The 14531-nt window shown below is 55.3% G+C and overlaps 1 protein-coding gene across 1 annotated transcript in view; it reads right to left on the bottom strand.

The window, feature by feature from the left end:
* Wdr27 (WD repeat domain 27) overlaps window positions 1-14531 on the bottom strand; it is a 146854-nt gene that overhangs the window by 40885 nt on the left and 91438 nt on the right. The window contains exon 23 of the mRNA XM_077109623.1: window positions 11574-11672. Within this exon, the coding sequence (XP_076965738.1) occupies window positions 11574-11672 (99 nt within the window). The remainder of the gene's footprint in view (window positions 1-11573; window positions 11673-14531) is intronic.

Here is a 14531-nt window from a genome sequence, read left to right as displayed (position 1 = left end):
CAGCTTTCGGATCTGCCTTCCTCCTGTCCTTCCCTTTACAGGTTTCTTGGGCTGTATGTCGAAGCTGACAAGCGCTGCTCTGTTCTGCAGGAGCTGCACACACCAGGCCTCCTGCCCTTGGCTTCCAGCACCCCCAACTGTGTGGGATGCAGGCGAGCAAAGGGCCCACTGTGCAAAAGCAGGCAGGGTCTGGACTCCGGCTCTGAGGCTTCCCCGGCTCACGCACAGTAGGTACGTGCAGTCTGTGGCAGGCTGCTAGCATTTGCTGCTGGTCTCCTTAGCTTCCCTCCTGGTGAGGAGTCCAGCCTCTATGTTGTGAATTCAATTCAGGTCATGCATCAGCTACCAAAAGGCTGGTCTCTACATCTGCCCAGAGTCACAGGGAAAATTCTGTGATCAGAGCATTGCACTTCTAAAAGGCAGCACAGACTTCCTAACACACACACACACACACACACACACACACACACGCCTCATTCCTGGGACCGGCCACATCACCCTGTGTGAGCACCTACCAGCAAGCATTCCATACCAATCCCATGTCCCCAACACTGCCTGTTGTCATCTGCTCACACCTGTGCCGTCTGCCTTCCACACGAGGATCAGCTCCATGGAGCCAGGGTCACACCAGCCCTTTCACGCTCTTTCAACCCAATAACTATTTGTTGAACAGTGGATTGCATTTTGTACTTTAAGCTATACTTTCTTGTTTTCATAGTCGTTAGGTGGCCTTTCCAGGTTTTCTTGTTTTCTAAGGTCAATTTCACACTCTCAAGTTGCAGGTAGACACTTGTGGTAGAGGGTGAGAAGGCGATGAATTTTCCTGGAATTAAGAACATCAGTGCTGACCCTGACCCTACCCTCGCCTGGACACAAAGGCAGTGGCATCCTGACCCCAGGGAGGTCTGTACCTGACATGGGGACAGAGGCTGCACCCTCTGCCATGCAGAGTGGAAGCACCTGGAGAAGAGAAAGGACCTGCACGTGCAGAAGGCGTCCTTTAGGAGCACAGGCACGCAGCCTGCTGACAGCCCAGGGCCTACGCCAAACGCAGACTCTAGGCGTGGTGTCATGGGAGATCAGGGTCTTGGGGAAACAGGAGAGAAAGTCAGCAGTTGGTGAAGGGGCCAGCTGCAAGACCAGAGGTCCTCAGGAAAAGAGGGTGCTCCAGAGCATGTGCAGGGGCAGGAGTGGCGCTGACAGGGGGGCAGAAGGAGCCGAGGAGACCACTGGGATGAGGTTCTCCAGAAAGACAAACCCTGAGCACAAGCACGCAGCAGGGCAAGACTGCCCCGCACAGTAAAGACTTGCAGGAAAGCAGGAGTCCAGCAGAGGGCAGTGAGGCACAGAAAGAACCAGACTGGCATCCCAAGCCCGGGTGGAAGAGCCACTGCAGTGACAGCTGTGACCACGAGGGGGCAGTGCTATACGTGTGCTGAGGAAGAGCCCCAAGACAGTGGTGCCCAGCCTAGCTGAACCTCCCAAGTGTCCCCAGACAAGAGGCCTGGGCTTAGGTCCAGGCAGACATTTAAATGGTGACACATCCCCGTGCTCAGACAGTGTCAGACGGGTCAGAGAGGCAGACAAGCCCACATCGAAGTCCTACCTCTGCACAGCAAGCGAAGGAGTAACAAGTACATGGCCCAGAGCAAAGTGGCCACAGACCCTAGGGGAAGGAGTTCAGTGTGCACAGGGCTTCGCAGGGGAGGAGCTTCATGTGCACAGACCCCAGGGGACAGGAGCTCTAGTGACAGGAGCTCCCTGTGCACAGAGCCTCAGTGACAGGAGCTCCCTGTGCACAGAGCCCAGGGGACAGGAGCTCCCTGTGCAAAGAGACCAGGAGACAGGAGCTCCCTGCGCACAGAGCCCAGGGTACAGGAGCTCCCTGTGCACAGAGCCCAGGGTACAGGAGCTCCCTGTGCACAGAGCCCAGGGGACAGGAGCTCCCTGTGCACAGAGCCCAGGGGACAGGAGCTCCCTGTGCACAGAGCCTCAGTGACAGGAGCTCAGTGTGCACAGAGCCCAGGGGACAGGAGCTCCCTGTGCACAGAGCCAGGGGACAGGAGCTCCCTGTGCACAGAGCCTCAGTGACAGGAGTTCCCTGTGCACAGAGCCAGGGGACAGGAGCTCCCTGTGCACAGAGCCTCAGTGACAGGAGCTCCCTGTGCACAGAGCCAGGGGACAGGAGCTCCCTGTGCACAGAGCCTCAGTGACAGGAGCTCCCTGTGCACAGAGCCAAGGGACAGGAGCTCAGTGTGCACAGAGCCTCAGTGACAGGAGCTCCCTGTGCACAGAGCCAAGGGACAGGAGCTCCCTGCGCACAGAGCCCAAGGGACAGGAGCTCAGTGTGCACAGAGCCTCAGTGACAGGAGCTCCCTGTGCACAGAGCCAAGGGACAGGAACTCCCTGCGCACAGAGCCTCAGTGACAGGAGCTCCCTGTGCACAGAGCCTCAGTGACAGGAGCTCCCTGCGCACAGAGCCTCAGTGACAGGAGCTCCCTGTGCACAGAGCCTCAGTGACAGGAGCTCCCTGTGCACAGAGCCAAGGGACAGGAGCTCAGTGTGCACAGAGCCTCAGTGACAGGAGCTCCCTGTGCACAGAGCCAAGGGACAGGAACTCCCTGTGCACAGAGCCTCAGTGACAGGAGCTCCCTGTGCACAGAGCCTCAGTGACAGGAGCTCCCTGCGCACAGAGCCTCAGTGACAGGAGCTCCCTGTGCACAGAGCCTCAGTGACAGGAGCTCCCTGCGCACAGAGCCAGGGGACAGGAGCTCAGTGTGCACAGAGCCAAGGGACAGGAGCTCCCTGTGCACAGAGCCAAGGGACAGGAGCTCCCTGTGCACAGAGCCTCAGTGACAGGAGCTCCCTGCGCACAGAGCCTCAGTGACAGGAGCTCAGTGTGCACAGAGCCTCAGTGACAGGAGCTCCCTGTGCACAGAGCCAAGGGACAGGAGCTCAGTGTGCACAGAGCCTCAGTGACAGGAGCTCCCTGTGCACAGAGCCAAGGGACAGGAACTCCCTGCGCACAGAGCCTCAGTGACAGGAGCTCCCTGCGCACAGAGCCTCAGTGACAGGAGCTCCCTGTGCACAGAGCCTCAGTGACAGGAGCTCCCTGCGCACAGAGCCAGGGGACAGGAGCTCAGTGTGCACAGAGCCAAGGGACAGGAGCTCAGTGTGCACAGAGCCTCAGTGACAGGAGCTCCCTGTGCACAGAGCCAAGGGACAGGAGCTCAGTGTGCACAGAGCCTCAGTGACAGGAGCTCCCTGTGCACAGAGCCAAGGGACAGGAACTCCCTGCGCACAGAGCCTCAGTGACAGGAGCTCCCTGTGCACAGAGCCTCAGTGACAGGAGCTCAGTGTGCACAGAGCCTCAGTGACAGGAGCTCCCTGCGCACAGAGCCAGGGGACAGGAGCTCAGTGTGCACAGAGCCAAGGGACAGGAGCTCAGTGTGCACAGAGCCAAGGGACAGGAGCTCAGTGTGCACAGAGCCTCAGTGACAGGAGCTCCCTGTGCACAGAGCCTCAGTGACAGGAGCTCCCTGCGCACAGAGCCAGGGGACAGGAGCTCCCTGTGCACAGAACTTTGGCGGGGTGAGCCTCACCCACCACCACAATGGCCACTGTTTTGCCACAGGCAGTGAGGGAGATGGTGGTCCCATGAGTGGGAGATCACCACCTGGCAATGGCTCTGCAGCAGGAAGCCTGTGTGCTCGTGTGCTCATGCATGTTCTCCTACCATCCCGTGAGACCCCAGCAGAATGACGGCCACCAGTGGCAAGACCAGGGTCCGGTCCTCTCCCCGCTTTGGGGAGGCATGGGTCTCTCCTGGTCAAGCATCATGCTAACGTGAGTTTCCACAGGTGGCCCTCCCAGTTTGAAGGAGACCCTTCTGGTTTGTGCCACAGGTGGACTCTGGTCCAGTGAGCAGCGTGTGAAGGTGTCTGTGGCGCTGCCATACTGACGAGGTGTGCCGTGTCACTCATCTCCACGTGCCGCGCTCCAGGGGTGACGGGTGAGTGCGTTGGCCCACGTCCATGACCCTTTCCACGGGAGGCTGGGTCTGGTCTGCTGACACCCCCTGAGGACATTTGCATTTACATTCATGAGAGAGGGAGGTCAGGGTCTGCTCTCCTTCAAGGTTTTGCCTGGTTTGGTGTCAGAGTCCTTGTGCTCTCACAGAGCGACACCCTGGCCCCTTCTTCCTGCTGGAGGCCTGGGAAACCTGATGTTCCTTCTCCTTCACCTGCCGCCAGGGAAGCCATCTTGCCCTGGGCTGCTCCTCGCGGGAAGTTCCTAGGTCACCTGCTCAACCTCTGTGGGAACCCACCAGACTCTCCTCAGGGACCAGTGTCTTCATGGGACTGTGTCTGTGACAGTCAGCTTTCCCTGCTGTGACCAGCTGCCTCAGGAAAACAACTGAAAGGAGGAAAGGCTTCTTTGGGGTCAGTTTCAGGAATCCCAATCCATGGGGGCCCAGGGCCCTGAGCCTGCGGGAAGGCAGCAGGGAAGCAGAGAGACGGGGTGGAGGGCCGGCACGTCCCAGCGACCACGGCTCCCGACCAGGCCCTACCTCCCAGCAGTGCCCCCAGCTGGGCCCAAGCTGCCCCACGGGAGCCATGGGGGACCCTGAAGAGGATGGCCATGTCCATTCATGCGCACTGTCTTCTCCTTCGCCAGGCGAGCCCTCTGTGCAGCTGCAGGTCTCCGACCTTTCTGTGCAGTTGGCCATGGAGTCCGCTTCCACTCCTGACTGGCCGTTGCTCCTGGGTGTCCTTTTCCCAGTCCTCCTCACCCAGGCTTTGGGAACACCATAAATTTATCAAGCAGGTAAAATTCATGATGTAATCTCAGGTTAAATTTATGGTTAAACCTGAGATTATTTTAATTTATATTAAGGACAATTTAGCATCAACATCTGTGAATACATAATTTAACTGCCCTGAGATTTACTGAAAGTATGATTTTTTAAAATAGTTTATCTAGAAAACAAAGTAGTAGCTTGTTTTTCACAGGCAAAACCCTAACTCATACTGAAACGCTGTGGTGGTCTGATGAGCAGAGCCAGGCCAGGCTTCAGGAAGCCTCTGCGGTGCCTGCCCAGTGGCACACGAGCTCCAAACGTTCCAGTAACCCCCTCGCTTTCCTTAGGCCACAGAAGCCACCGACACTTCAAGGCAGCACTAAAGCTATGCCGCTGTTTGACACCTGCCCGTCATGAGGCGCGGCTCCATCACCATCCCAGAACCTACGGGGCAGTGGACGGGTCTTCAGAACCATGGGACATGCAGAGCTTGGGGCGCTCCCTCGTCAGGAAGCCAGCCCAGCGCCCCCAGCGCCCACGTCGCCGCCACATGATTTTTCTGAAGAATCAGAGACTCATTGCTAGATCTTAGGCCTGACGATCTTTATGGGGAATTCCAAGAAATATTTTAAATTCTTAAACTCAGTAACTGAGGAAAATAGACTGACTTACCAGAAATCATGACTTTTTCTTCTTTTAAAATTTATCCTAAGTCATGGAAATCCAAAGGCAAAACTAAAGGCAATAAAGTATTCTCCCCCAGCTCACTTGTCCTGGGAAGTGGGGCTCTGCCTCCACCAGACAGAGCTGAAGCAGCTGTGGCTAGGTTCTCTGGTGTCCGCCATGACCACCCACACTTGGGACCCAGCTTGCCTGGAGCTGGCCCGGCAAAGGCTGGTGGGTCAGAGCAGCCAGGGAGGAGACCAGAAGGAGGTGAGGGCACACTCCCTGCAGAGCAAGGACCTGGTGAGACCCAGCGGGAAGTGCCGATGCCAACCCATCCTTTTCCCACGTTCTTTGATGTACAGGAATTGAAACCCAAGCACCTACCAGATGGAGGCGTTCCTTCACAGGAGCAAGACCAGAGGTGGCCAGCAGGCCTATAGATCATCTCTGGAAAATACCAGGCTACCCTTCTGTGCCAACAAGGAAAAGAGACTTGAGGGAGCAAAGAGGAAGTTCTGGGCTAATTCTTCACACAGGCCTGCTGTGGTCCACCTTGAGAACGTGCTCCTTTAAGACTCCTGCAGGGAAGCCCTAAGACACATCAGAGCCCGTCTCCATGGGATCCGCATGTCCTCCGTGTGCTCAGGACACCCCACTGTCCCCACAAAGTGGCCCGCGTGACCCCGACCTCCACATTCACACAGACAGCCATCAGACACTGACAGGTTTCCAGTGCTGGATGTTTTCATGAGCCTGATACTAACTGCTGCTGTGATAGATCCAGGTGTTTCTAGACACCTGGGTCTCACACTTGAAGTCTGGAGCTAACAAAACTGGGCTTATTCTGATTGCTCAAAAATAACAAGCACATTGTAGTGGCACCCCCTTTCTCCACAGAGAAGCCTTAACTGGGCTTCTCCAGAAATCTTCTCCACGGCTGATTGTAGGACTGTCAGCAAAGAGTCTCTGCAGAAGAGTTCTGTGTAGAAAAACTTCCTATTTTTGTGTCGCCCTGTTTTATTTGGCCACTTGCCAGGAAGAAATCAGCACTCCAGGTGCTGGACACCCCTTATTAGTTTTTCACGAGCGCATCCCGTAGAGTAGTTTGTAGAAATGTGTGAACAAGGCCTCTGGCCTGGAGCTGGGCTTCACAGCACTCAGGAGCTGCAGCCTAAACTCACCGGCTTTCAGTCTTCCCTTCAGTGTCTTCAGGTCTGCCTGGCACGATCGCCTGTGAGGCCCTGAGGCCCCAGCCCAGGTCCTCAGCTGCCCCAACAGCCTAGAGAACAGCCCAGACAATGAAGCCAAAGGCCCTGTGCCCTTCTCCTCAAAGGGAGTTCTCTGCGTTTCACTGATTCTCCATCTGGAACACTAGCGGTGTTTTCTAAAATCAGAGAGTATGTTTTCCCACCATTTTAGTAACTCTCCACACATTGAAAGACACCCAGGTGATGCAAATGGCTTATTCAGGTGAGACTCATCACCTCTCAGGAACTTCCAGGTTCTGGCTTTATGTGGAAGAATCTGGCAGTTGATACTCTGTCCTGACGTGAACAGCCAAACGGCATGGAAACCGGCACCTTCCCTGCATCCCGCAAGCTAAGCTGCTGCCCCAAACCAAACACAAGCAGACCAAGGAGCCACGGCTGTCCGGAGCTGAGTCCTGTGCAAAGCAGGCCAGGTGGAGAAGCTCCAGCTGCCAAGGACAGACCACAAGGGTCAGCCGGTCAAGCCTGGGAGCTGAGCGCTCCGGAGGCTGGGCGGCAGGGGTCCATACCAAAGTGAGGAGGTGAAACCCCCTGCCTCCTGCTGGGGAGGGAAAGGAGCCTTAAAACGGTCCCCAGCAGCCGCTCTCCTCAACAAGGTCACGCTGAGACCAGCCAACCAGAGCCCAACACGTGGGGTTCATCAGAGCTACTGGGCCCACGGGGGCGGGGGGGGGACAGCAGGCGTGAGAAGGCCATTGTCCTGGGCCCGGGCTCACTAAGAGTGGCGAGCTGACTGCAGGGCTGCAGAAGTTCCCGCCAAACCAGTGGCAGCCACCGCAGCAGCTCCTTGCACCCATGCATCAGGCCCACCTACCCACAAAAGTTTATGACCACACTAAGGACAAAAATGCAGTTTGAAGAGGTAGAGTCAGCGTCAGAACCAGATTCCGACATGGCAGGGATGTTCAAAATGGAAAGACTGGAACTTAGAACAACAGTTGAGGGGCCACAGGGCTCCAATGGGCAGAGAAGACAGCACACCAAGACAGACAGGCAATGGACGCTCAGGGAGGGGAACCCCAAGAAAGACCAGAAGGACATGCTGGAGAGGAGGAGCACGTTAACCAGACGTGGAGATGCCGAGATGGCTGACGGTGGACTGGCCATGCTGAGTGAAGAGCATCTGAGCTGAGTGAGCACCAGGGGAACTACCCAATGGAAAGCAAGGAGGACGAAGGACAGAGGGCAGAAAGGGGCCCTGGCATGTGGGCAGCACAGGAGCCTGGCTGCAGGGGCACCTGCCATTCCATGGCAGCATCCACACACCCAGACACCAACCCAGGCGAGGAAAGGAGACTGTGGACTGACTCCTCCCATGGACGTCACACAGAGTCCTCAATATTGGAAAATCTAACCAACAATGCCAAAGATGACACCCCACGCCAAGTGGTATCCTCCAGGTGTGCAAGGCAGGTTCACCACTCAAAAATAAATAACACAAGCCATCACATCAACAAACTAAAGTAAAATCACATGACCCCATCAACCATGGAGAAAGAGCCTTCAATAAAATCCAACACCCACTCGTGATAAAAATTCTTGGCAAACTAGGACGACAAGAGGACTTCCTTGACTTGATAAAGAGAACCTACAAACCTACAGATTACAATGGACTTAAAGACAAGAAGCTTGAAACTTCCCACCAAGATCAGGAACAAGGCCACAGTGTCCTTTCTCACCAATCCCTTTCAACACCACACTGGAAATACTGGATAATGTAATAAGAAATGAAAAGGAAATAAAAGACATACAGATTGGGAAGAAAAAAAAAGAAAATGCGTTTGCTCATAAAACATGTATCTATATAGACTATGCAAAAGAATCTATCTGACAATCTGGAAATAATAGTGATTACAGCCAGCTACAGGACACAGGTTTAATATGCAGAAGTCAGTGCTCTTCTATGCATTAGCAATGAACAAGTGGAACTTCAGATCTAAACTCTGATACATTCCCATTGACACACCAAAAATTAAAATATTTAGGTATAATTCTAAGAAAATATGTATAAGATCTAAATGAGAAAAAATACAAACCTCTGATGAATGACATAAAAAGTAAATGTATATACATATGTATATATATAAATAAAGAGGTTCTGCATGCCCCTGCATAGAAAGATGCACAACATCAGTTCTTCCAAACTCAGTCTAGTCCAAATCCCAGCCTTATTCTCTGGCTGTCGACAAATTGATTCTGAAGTTTACATGGAGTGGCAAAAGCCCCCCGAGAGCTGAAGCCAGGCTGAAGAGTGAGTGGGAGGGTTTTAAGACTCACCACCCAGAGCAGCAGCCAAGGCGGGGTGCTGCCGGCCAAGTGGCAGACAGGGCAGACCAACAGAACAGAGCAGCCAGAGGCGCTGGCCACACCAGTCAGCAGCGGAGCTCGGCCCAGCAGCAAAGGCTCTTCAGGAGGACGGCGCCTTCCAATAAACGGTGCCGAGCACACGGGTGCACACGCGAAAACCGCCACACCCCAGCCGTCCGGAGCAGACCTTGCCCCTTCCACAAAGTCAACTCAGGGGGGTCACAGGCTTCCACGTAAGTGCAAAACTGGAACTCTCCTAGGAGGAAACAGGAGATGGCCTTGGGGGCTACTTTTAAACATAACAGAAAAGACCAAGACTCATAAAGGAAAGAATGGATAAGCTAGACTTCATTCAGATTAAGACCTTTTGCTCTGTGAAAGACACTGTCAAGAGAAAGCAAGGGCGAGCCTCACTCTGGGAGAAGTGTCTGTGAAAGGTGCCTCCTCCCCCAGCCCTCCCTCCCCCAGCCCCCCCCCCCAGCCCCCACCTCGCTCTGGCAGCCCTGAGCCTGCAGCTCTTCCCTGGGCCTCCAGCCAGCGCCGCGCCACTGGAACGCCTGGAAACTGCGCTGACCTGGCGGAGGTGCCGAGGCACAGGTGCTCCAGCCCACCACTGCCCCTCCCCAGAGCCGCAGGCAGGATTGGCCCTGTGCAGCTGCAGCATGTCATTCCATCAGGGCTCTGCTTTGTTTTGTTTTTTGGCATTTACTCTTTGGCTCACATTTTTTAAATCATTTTTCTTTTCTCTCCTTTTTCTCCTTTTAATACCCCATTTTCCTTCCTTTTCCCCGCGTTGCGTCCACCCCGGCCTCTCTCTGACCTTCTGTTGCCTTTCCTTTTTATCTTTGTCCTTTCTTAGCTTTTTAGCCTATTCCTTATCATTTCTGCCCCTGCTCTTCCTGCTGGTTTCCCTTTGTGTCTGGTCTGCTGCCGTCTGCCATTGTGACTGTGATTAGCTTCCTCTTTCTATGCCATGCTGGGACCAAGCCCAGCACCCTGAGCCCACCCAGCTAAGACCCAGCCCTACCCCACCCATGACACAGCCCTGTTCAGGTCAGCAGACACTTCAGGTAAAGAACGGGAAGTAAAATCCCTGCAGATGACCTGCCCACACAGGCTTCGGCTCCTGGATATGAACCCCTGGATATGGACAGCAGAAAGAAAAACAGAGACGGTGGACACCCTGCCCACAAGGGCCACCACCGCATGGTCGCCCCCACGCCTTCAAGAACACCTGAAGACTAGACTGGAGCACAACTGTAGACCAGTATCCCTGGTGCACACACATCAGACATTCTCAATAAAGAGTTCCTGAGTGAAATCCAGCATGGCTCACGATCAAGTCGGTTCCACTCCAAGGTACAAGGATCGTTAAACATATGAAAACCACTGAAGATAACACAGCACGCAAGTAGAAACAACAGTAGAAATCACCTGTTCACCTCACTAGATGCAGAAAGAGACTGATAAAATTCAACACCCTTCATGATAAATGCCCTAAAGAAACTAGGTAAGAAGGATGGTACCTCCAAGTAACAGAGGGGATGAACCAGTGAACCGATTCAGCCAAGTGTCAGGCCCTACAGACACAAAGAGTGTCTGCAGCCCTGGGGTTGATCAGGCACCACTCCCGATAGCCGGGGTCTGGAACAAGCCCAGGTGCCCATCAAGGATGCACGATGGGGAATGGCCACACGTTCCCAAGAAAAGCAGCTGTCTCCGTCCATGCAATACCAGTTCATTACGAGGAAAAGCGATGACACCTCAGGATTCTCTGTAGCAGGGAAGTAAAGTGGGGCCCTAACCGGCCGCAGCAGAGGACTGGGAAGACAGGCTAGGGTGGAGGAAGCCCTGGGCAGTGCAGCGCCCGGCTGACTGCCCTGATCTGCGCCTCACTGTGGCGTGCACTTCAGCAGTGAGCCACGTGAAGGACCGCCACAGGTCCCAGCAAGTGAGGGGCAGCATGAGCGGTGTGCACGTCAGGTTCCCTGAGTCAGAGCTTCAGGCCTGACCAGGCTGAACCGACAGTCCCAGGCTTAGGCTGAGTCAGCCTGGACAGTTTTACCTCCACAGGGGCCTCCTCTGTATTTTAACACAAGAACATCCATCTTTCTTTAGAACCGATTTGCCTCTGTTATTGCCTTCTCTCTTAATTAAGACAGTTCCTTTAAATTTCATGGTCCTCTTCCTACATACAAATTCTGGTCCTGGGATCTTTGAGACCTGTTCCCACTGGCCCAGTCCCTGCTTCCTCCCTTCAGCACTCAGGATGGCCACACCTGACCCCATTTTCCAGACGGTCCTGCCCTCTACATTTCAGCTGGAAGGAGCACAGAGACACCACATGACAAATACTGTCAGTATTGAAAACACCCTCTGCATCTCTCTTTCTCACCATTAAAGGTGCTTTTCCTAAGTTCTCCCTGCAGACAGTGAAACCAGATTGATCTGGAACATTATAAAATTTCACCCAAATAAAGCCTGACAGATATGAGCAGCAATGGGGCAAGAGGTTGCACAGGGAGGTGTACCTGGGGAGCCGCTGGGTTGAAGGCCACTTCAGAGACGGTGTCTGTGTGTCCAGCCAGCCGATGGGAAAATGTGCTGCAGCCCAGGTTGTACACGTAAGCCTAGGGGACAAGAACAGGGGTTCTGGGCGGGCTGGGAGTGGGGCAGGCTCCATACCCTGCAGGGGAGGGCCATCTGCAGCCGATCAGTGTGCAAGCAGGTCACCCCCAGTGAGCACGTGTGCGCTCTCTCCTGGCACACCCCACAGTTCCCCCACAGTTCAGTGCGGGGGTTTGTGTCCACAACTAAGGCTAAGGAGAAGAGATTTCTATTCCAAACTCACCTTAACGTCCCCGAGTGCATGAGAAAGTCGCCCCCGCGTCCCTCGCGGCACCCGCCCTTGGTGTCGCTCTGGCAGCCTGGAGCTGGAGCCGCGCTCACCAGGGCTGCTCGCCGAGGGGTCACTGATCACATCGTGGGCACATACAGCCACCGGTGCCGTTGGGCTCTTCCTTTAGGGACAGGGGAACATCCATGCTGCTGGGGCCTGAGAGGAGGGCACTGCCGACTGGAGACACCCAGCGCCTTCTGAAGATCGTGGTGACGGAGAGACGCCACGCCACAGCAGGAGGAGGCCTGGCCACTGCTGCTCCCACAGCCTGACATGGGGACGCCGCTTGTGCCGGACCTTCCCTGCGACTCTGCCAGTGGCTGGGGTCTTGGAGTAGGTCTCCAGTGGAGTTCCCAGTAGGGAAGTGCCTATGTGTCACCTGGAGGCACACACTGCCCTCTGCCGTCTGCACACAGTGCTGGTGCAGGGCCAACTCCCCTACCAGGCTGCAGGCCTCACACCTGCACAGCATGTCACCTGCCACCAGGTGAGCACAACCAGGCCTGACCTTCGCTCTGGGCCTGAGGCTGCAAGCACAGCTGCTGGAACCACTGCCCACCGTGGTCCTGCCCAGAGGCCACACTGGCTTTTCTGACGAGCCTGCGGTCTTCCTAGTCCACCAAGAACAGTGTCCTTCATCTGCGACTCAGGCCACCTCCAGGGCCCTCTGGCTCGTGGGTCTTGGCTTCTTCAGGACCAGTGAGCCCCAGGCTCTCCTCTCTGTGCAGGCAGGGTATGGGAAGGACCCTAGCAGGGCCCTGCAGGGCCCACGTTTCCGTACTGACAGGAGCCAAGGGCTGTGATCACAAGCCTCCAAAGCTGCAGGTGGCCTTCCTCATGGACCCTGCTCTACAAGCCAGGGAGGAGAATCGCCACCCTTGTCCCAAATCCATGGGCAAAGTGGCCACCACCAAAGGGGAGGCAGCTTTTTCAGGCCACAGAGTGGCGCCCTAGGCCAGCACCCGGCTCCTCTGCCGTCTGCACACAGTGCTGGTGCAGGGCCAACTCCCCTACCAGGCACCTGCCACCAGGTGAGCACAACCAGGCCTGACCTTACAAACTTACTCACATGAATCATGAAAAGCAGTCTGTGATTTTCGGGAGTCCCCTGTCCCATTTTTTATTCCCTTTATCAATTCTTATTAATTACATATTAAGCTTCTGTATTTTTAAATTTGGGGTGTTGGCTAAAGTTCACTTTGTAGCTCATGTTTTAAACTCTAGAATCCTGATGACTGGTCCAGGCGCTCTGTGTGCTGGGGCTGTCACTTCCCCTGTGCCACTCCGTCTCCTGGTGACCAGCTCCCAGGCATGCAGCCTCTGGCTCTCCCTCTCTGTGGCACAGTACTGGGGCCACCAATCCCCTCTAAGCACGGCTTCATTTGTATCTCAGAGACACTAACCATGATGTCAGTGATACTGACAGAAAACCTGTGGTTCATGTTTCGTTTTGTACCTTTAAACCAAGGACAGACAGAATGTGAACATCTCAGTGGGAGAAGCTTCTGTTTGACCTCACTGGTGAGAGGCTGCTGGACTTCATCCTCACACTCAGTCACTGGCTTTTCATCACTCCTGTGCTCCCTCCCTGTTGGCACACACACTGTTACGACTGACCCACGAACGGGGGTTAGTGGGTGGTGACTGTAGGCAGGTGGCCTGTGGCTGGAGGAGGAGGTTACCGGGGCATGTCTTTGGGGCATGTCTGCTGAGCAGAGCTCCCTGGCTTCCTGGCCACCACGTCCTGTGCTGCTCTCCTCCCTCCTCCATGCCCTTCCACCATGATATCCTGCTCATCTCGGGCCCAGAGATAGGGAACCTGCTGACCATATACTGAGACCTCTGAAACTCTGTGTGCCCAATAAGCTTCCTCCTCTAAGTAGTTCTTGTCCGGTGTTTGGTCACAGCGACACGACGCTCAGACATCATTAGGAATGTCTACGAGGTGCCATGGCCTGGGGTCTGCGTGCTCTCCATCTGTCGAGGCCAGGAGGGTCTCCTGGGGAGCCCCTCCCCTCAGGCCTGCTGTGGGAGACTCCCACCCACCTCTGGTGCCTGATGTCAGCACTCTCCTCTCACTCGCCCCCTCGTGGCCGGTCCTTGCTGCTGCTGCTGAGTTGTGGTCACTTGGCCGGCTGCACTCCTGCTGTCCTTTCTTGCTTTCCCTTGCCCATCGGCCAGTCCCATCCTGCAAGCAGAGGGGAGGCCTGTAGGGGAGGGTCAGCTCTGGGGCCTGAGACCAGCCAGATGACCTTGTGTTTGTGGAAGACGGTTCTACAAGCACCTGCTACATATGATCATAACGCACCCATGAACGTTCCAGAAGCCCAGCTGGGAAGCCCGCTTCCTTCTGAAGACAAGTCTGCTGGCTCAGGCTCCTGACACACTGACCTCTTGCCCAGGGGTGCGGCACAGCTGGGCCCCCAGGCCATCCCTGTGCACCAGAGCCCTTTGCTGTACCGATGGCTTGGGTCCTCTTGCCCCGATGCCTCTTTTTGGTCATGGACCTGGTTGTGTTCTAGAGTGTTCTATTCTAAATTTAGAGGAAACCCCGATCACTCCTCTCTGACCCTGTGGCTGGTGTCTCAGC

Source organism: Callospermophilus lateralis, chromosome 6 (assembly GCF_048772815.1).
Source record: "Callospermophilus lateralis isolate mCalLat2 chromosome 6, mCalLat2.hap1, whole genome shotgun sequence".
Lineage (NCBI taxonomy): Eukaryota > Metazoa > Chordata > Mammalia > Rodentia > Sciuridae > Callospermophilus > Callospermophilus lateralis.
This window is presented reverse-complemented; position numbering and strand designations above follow the sequence as displayed.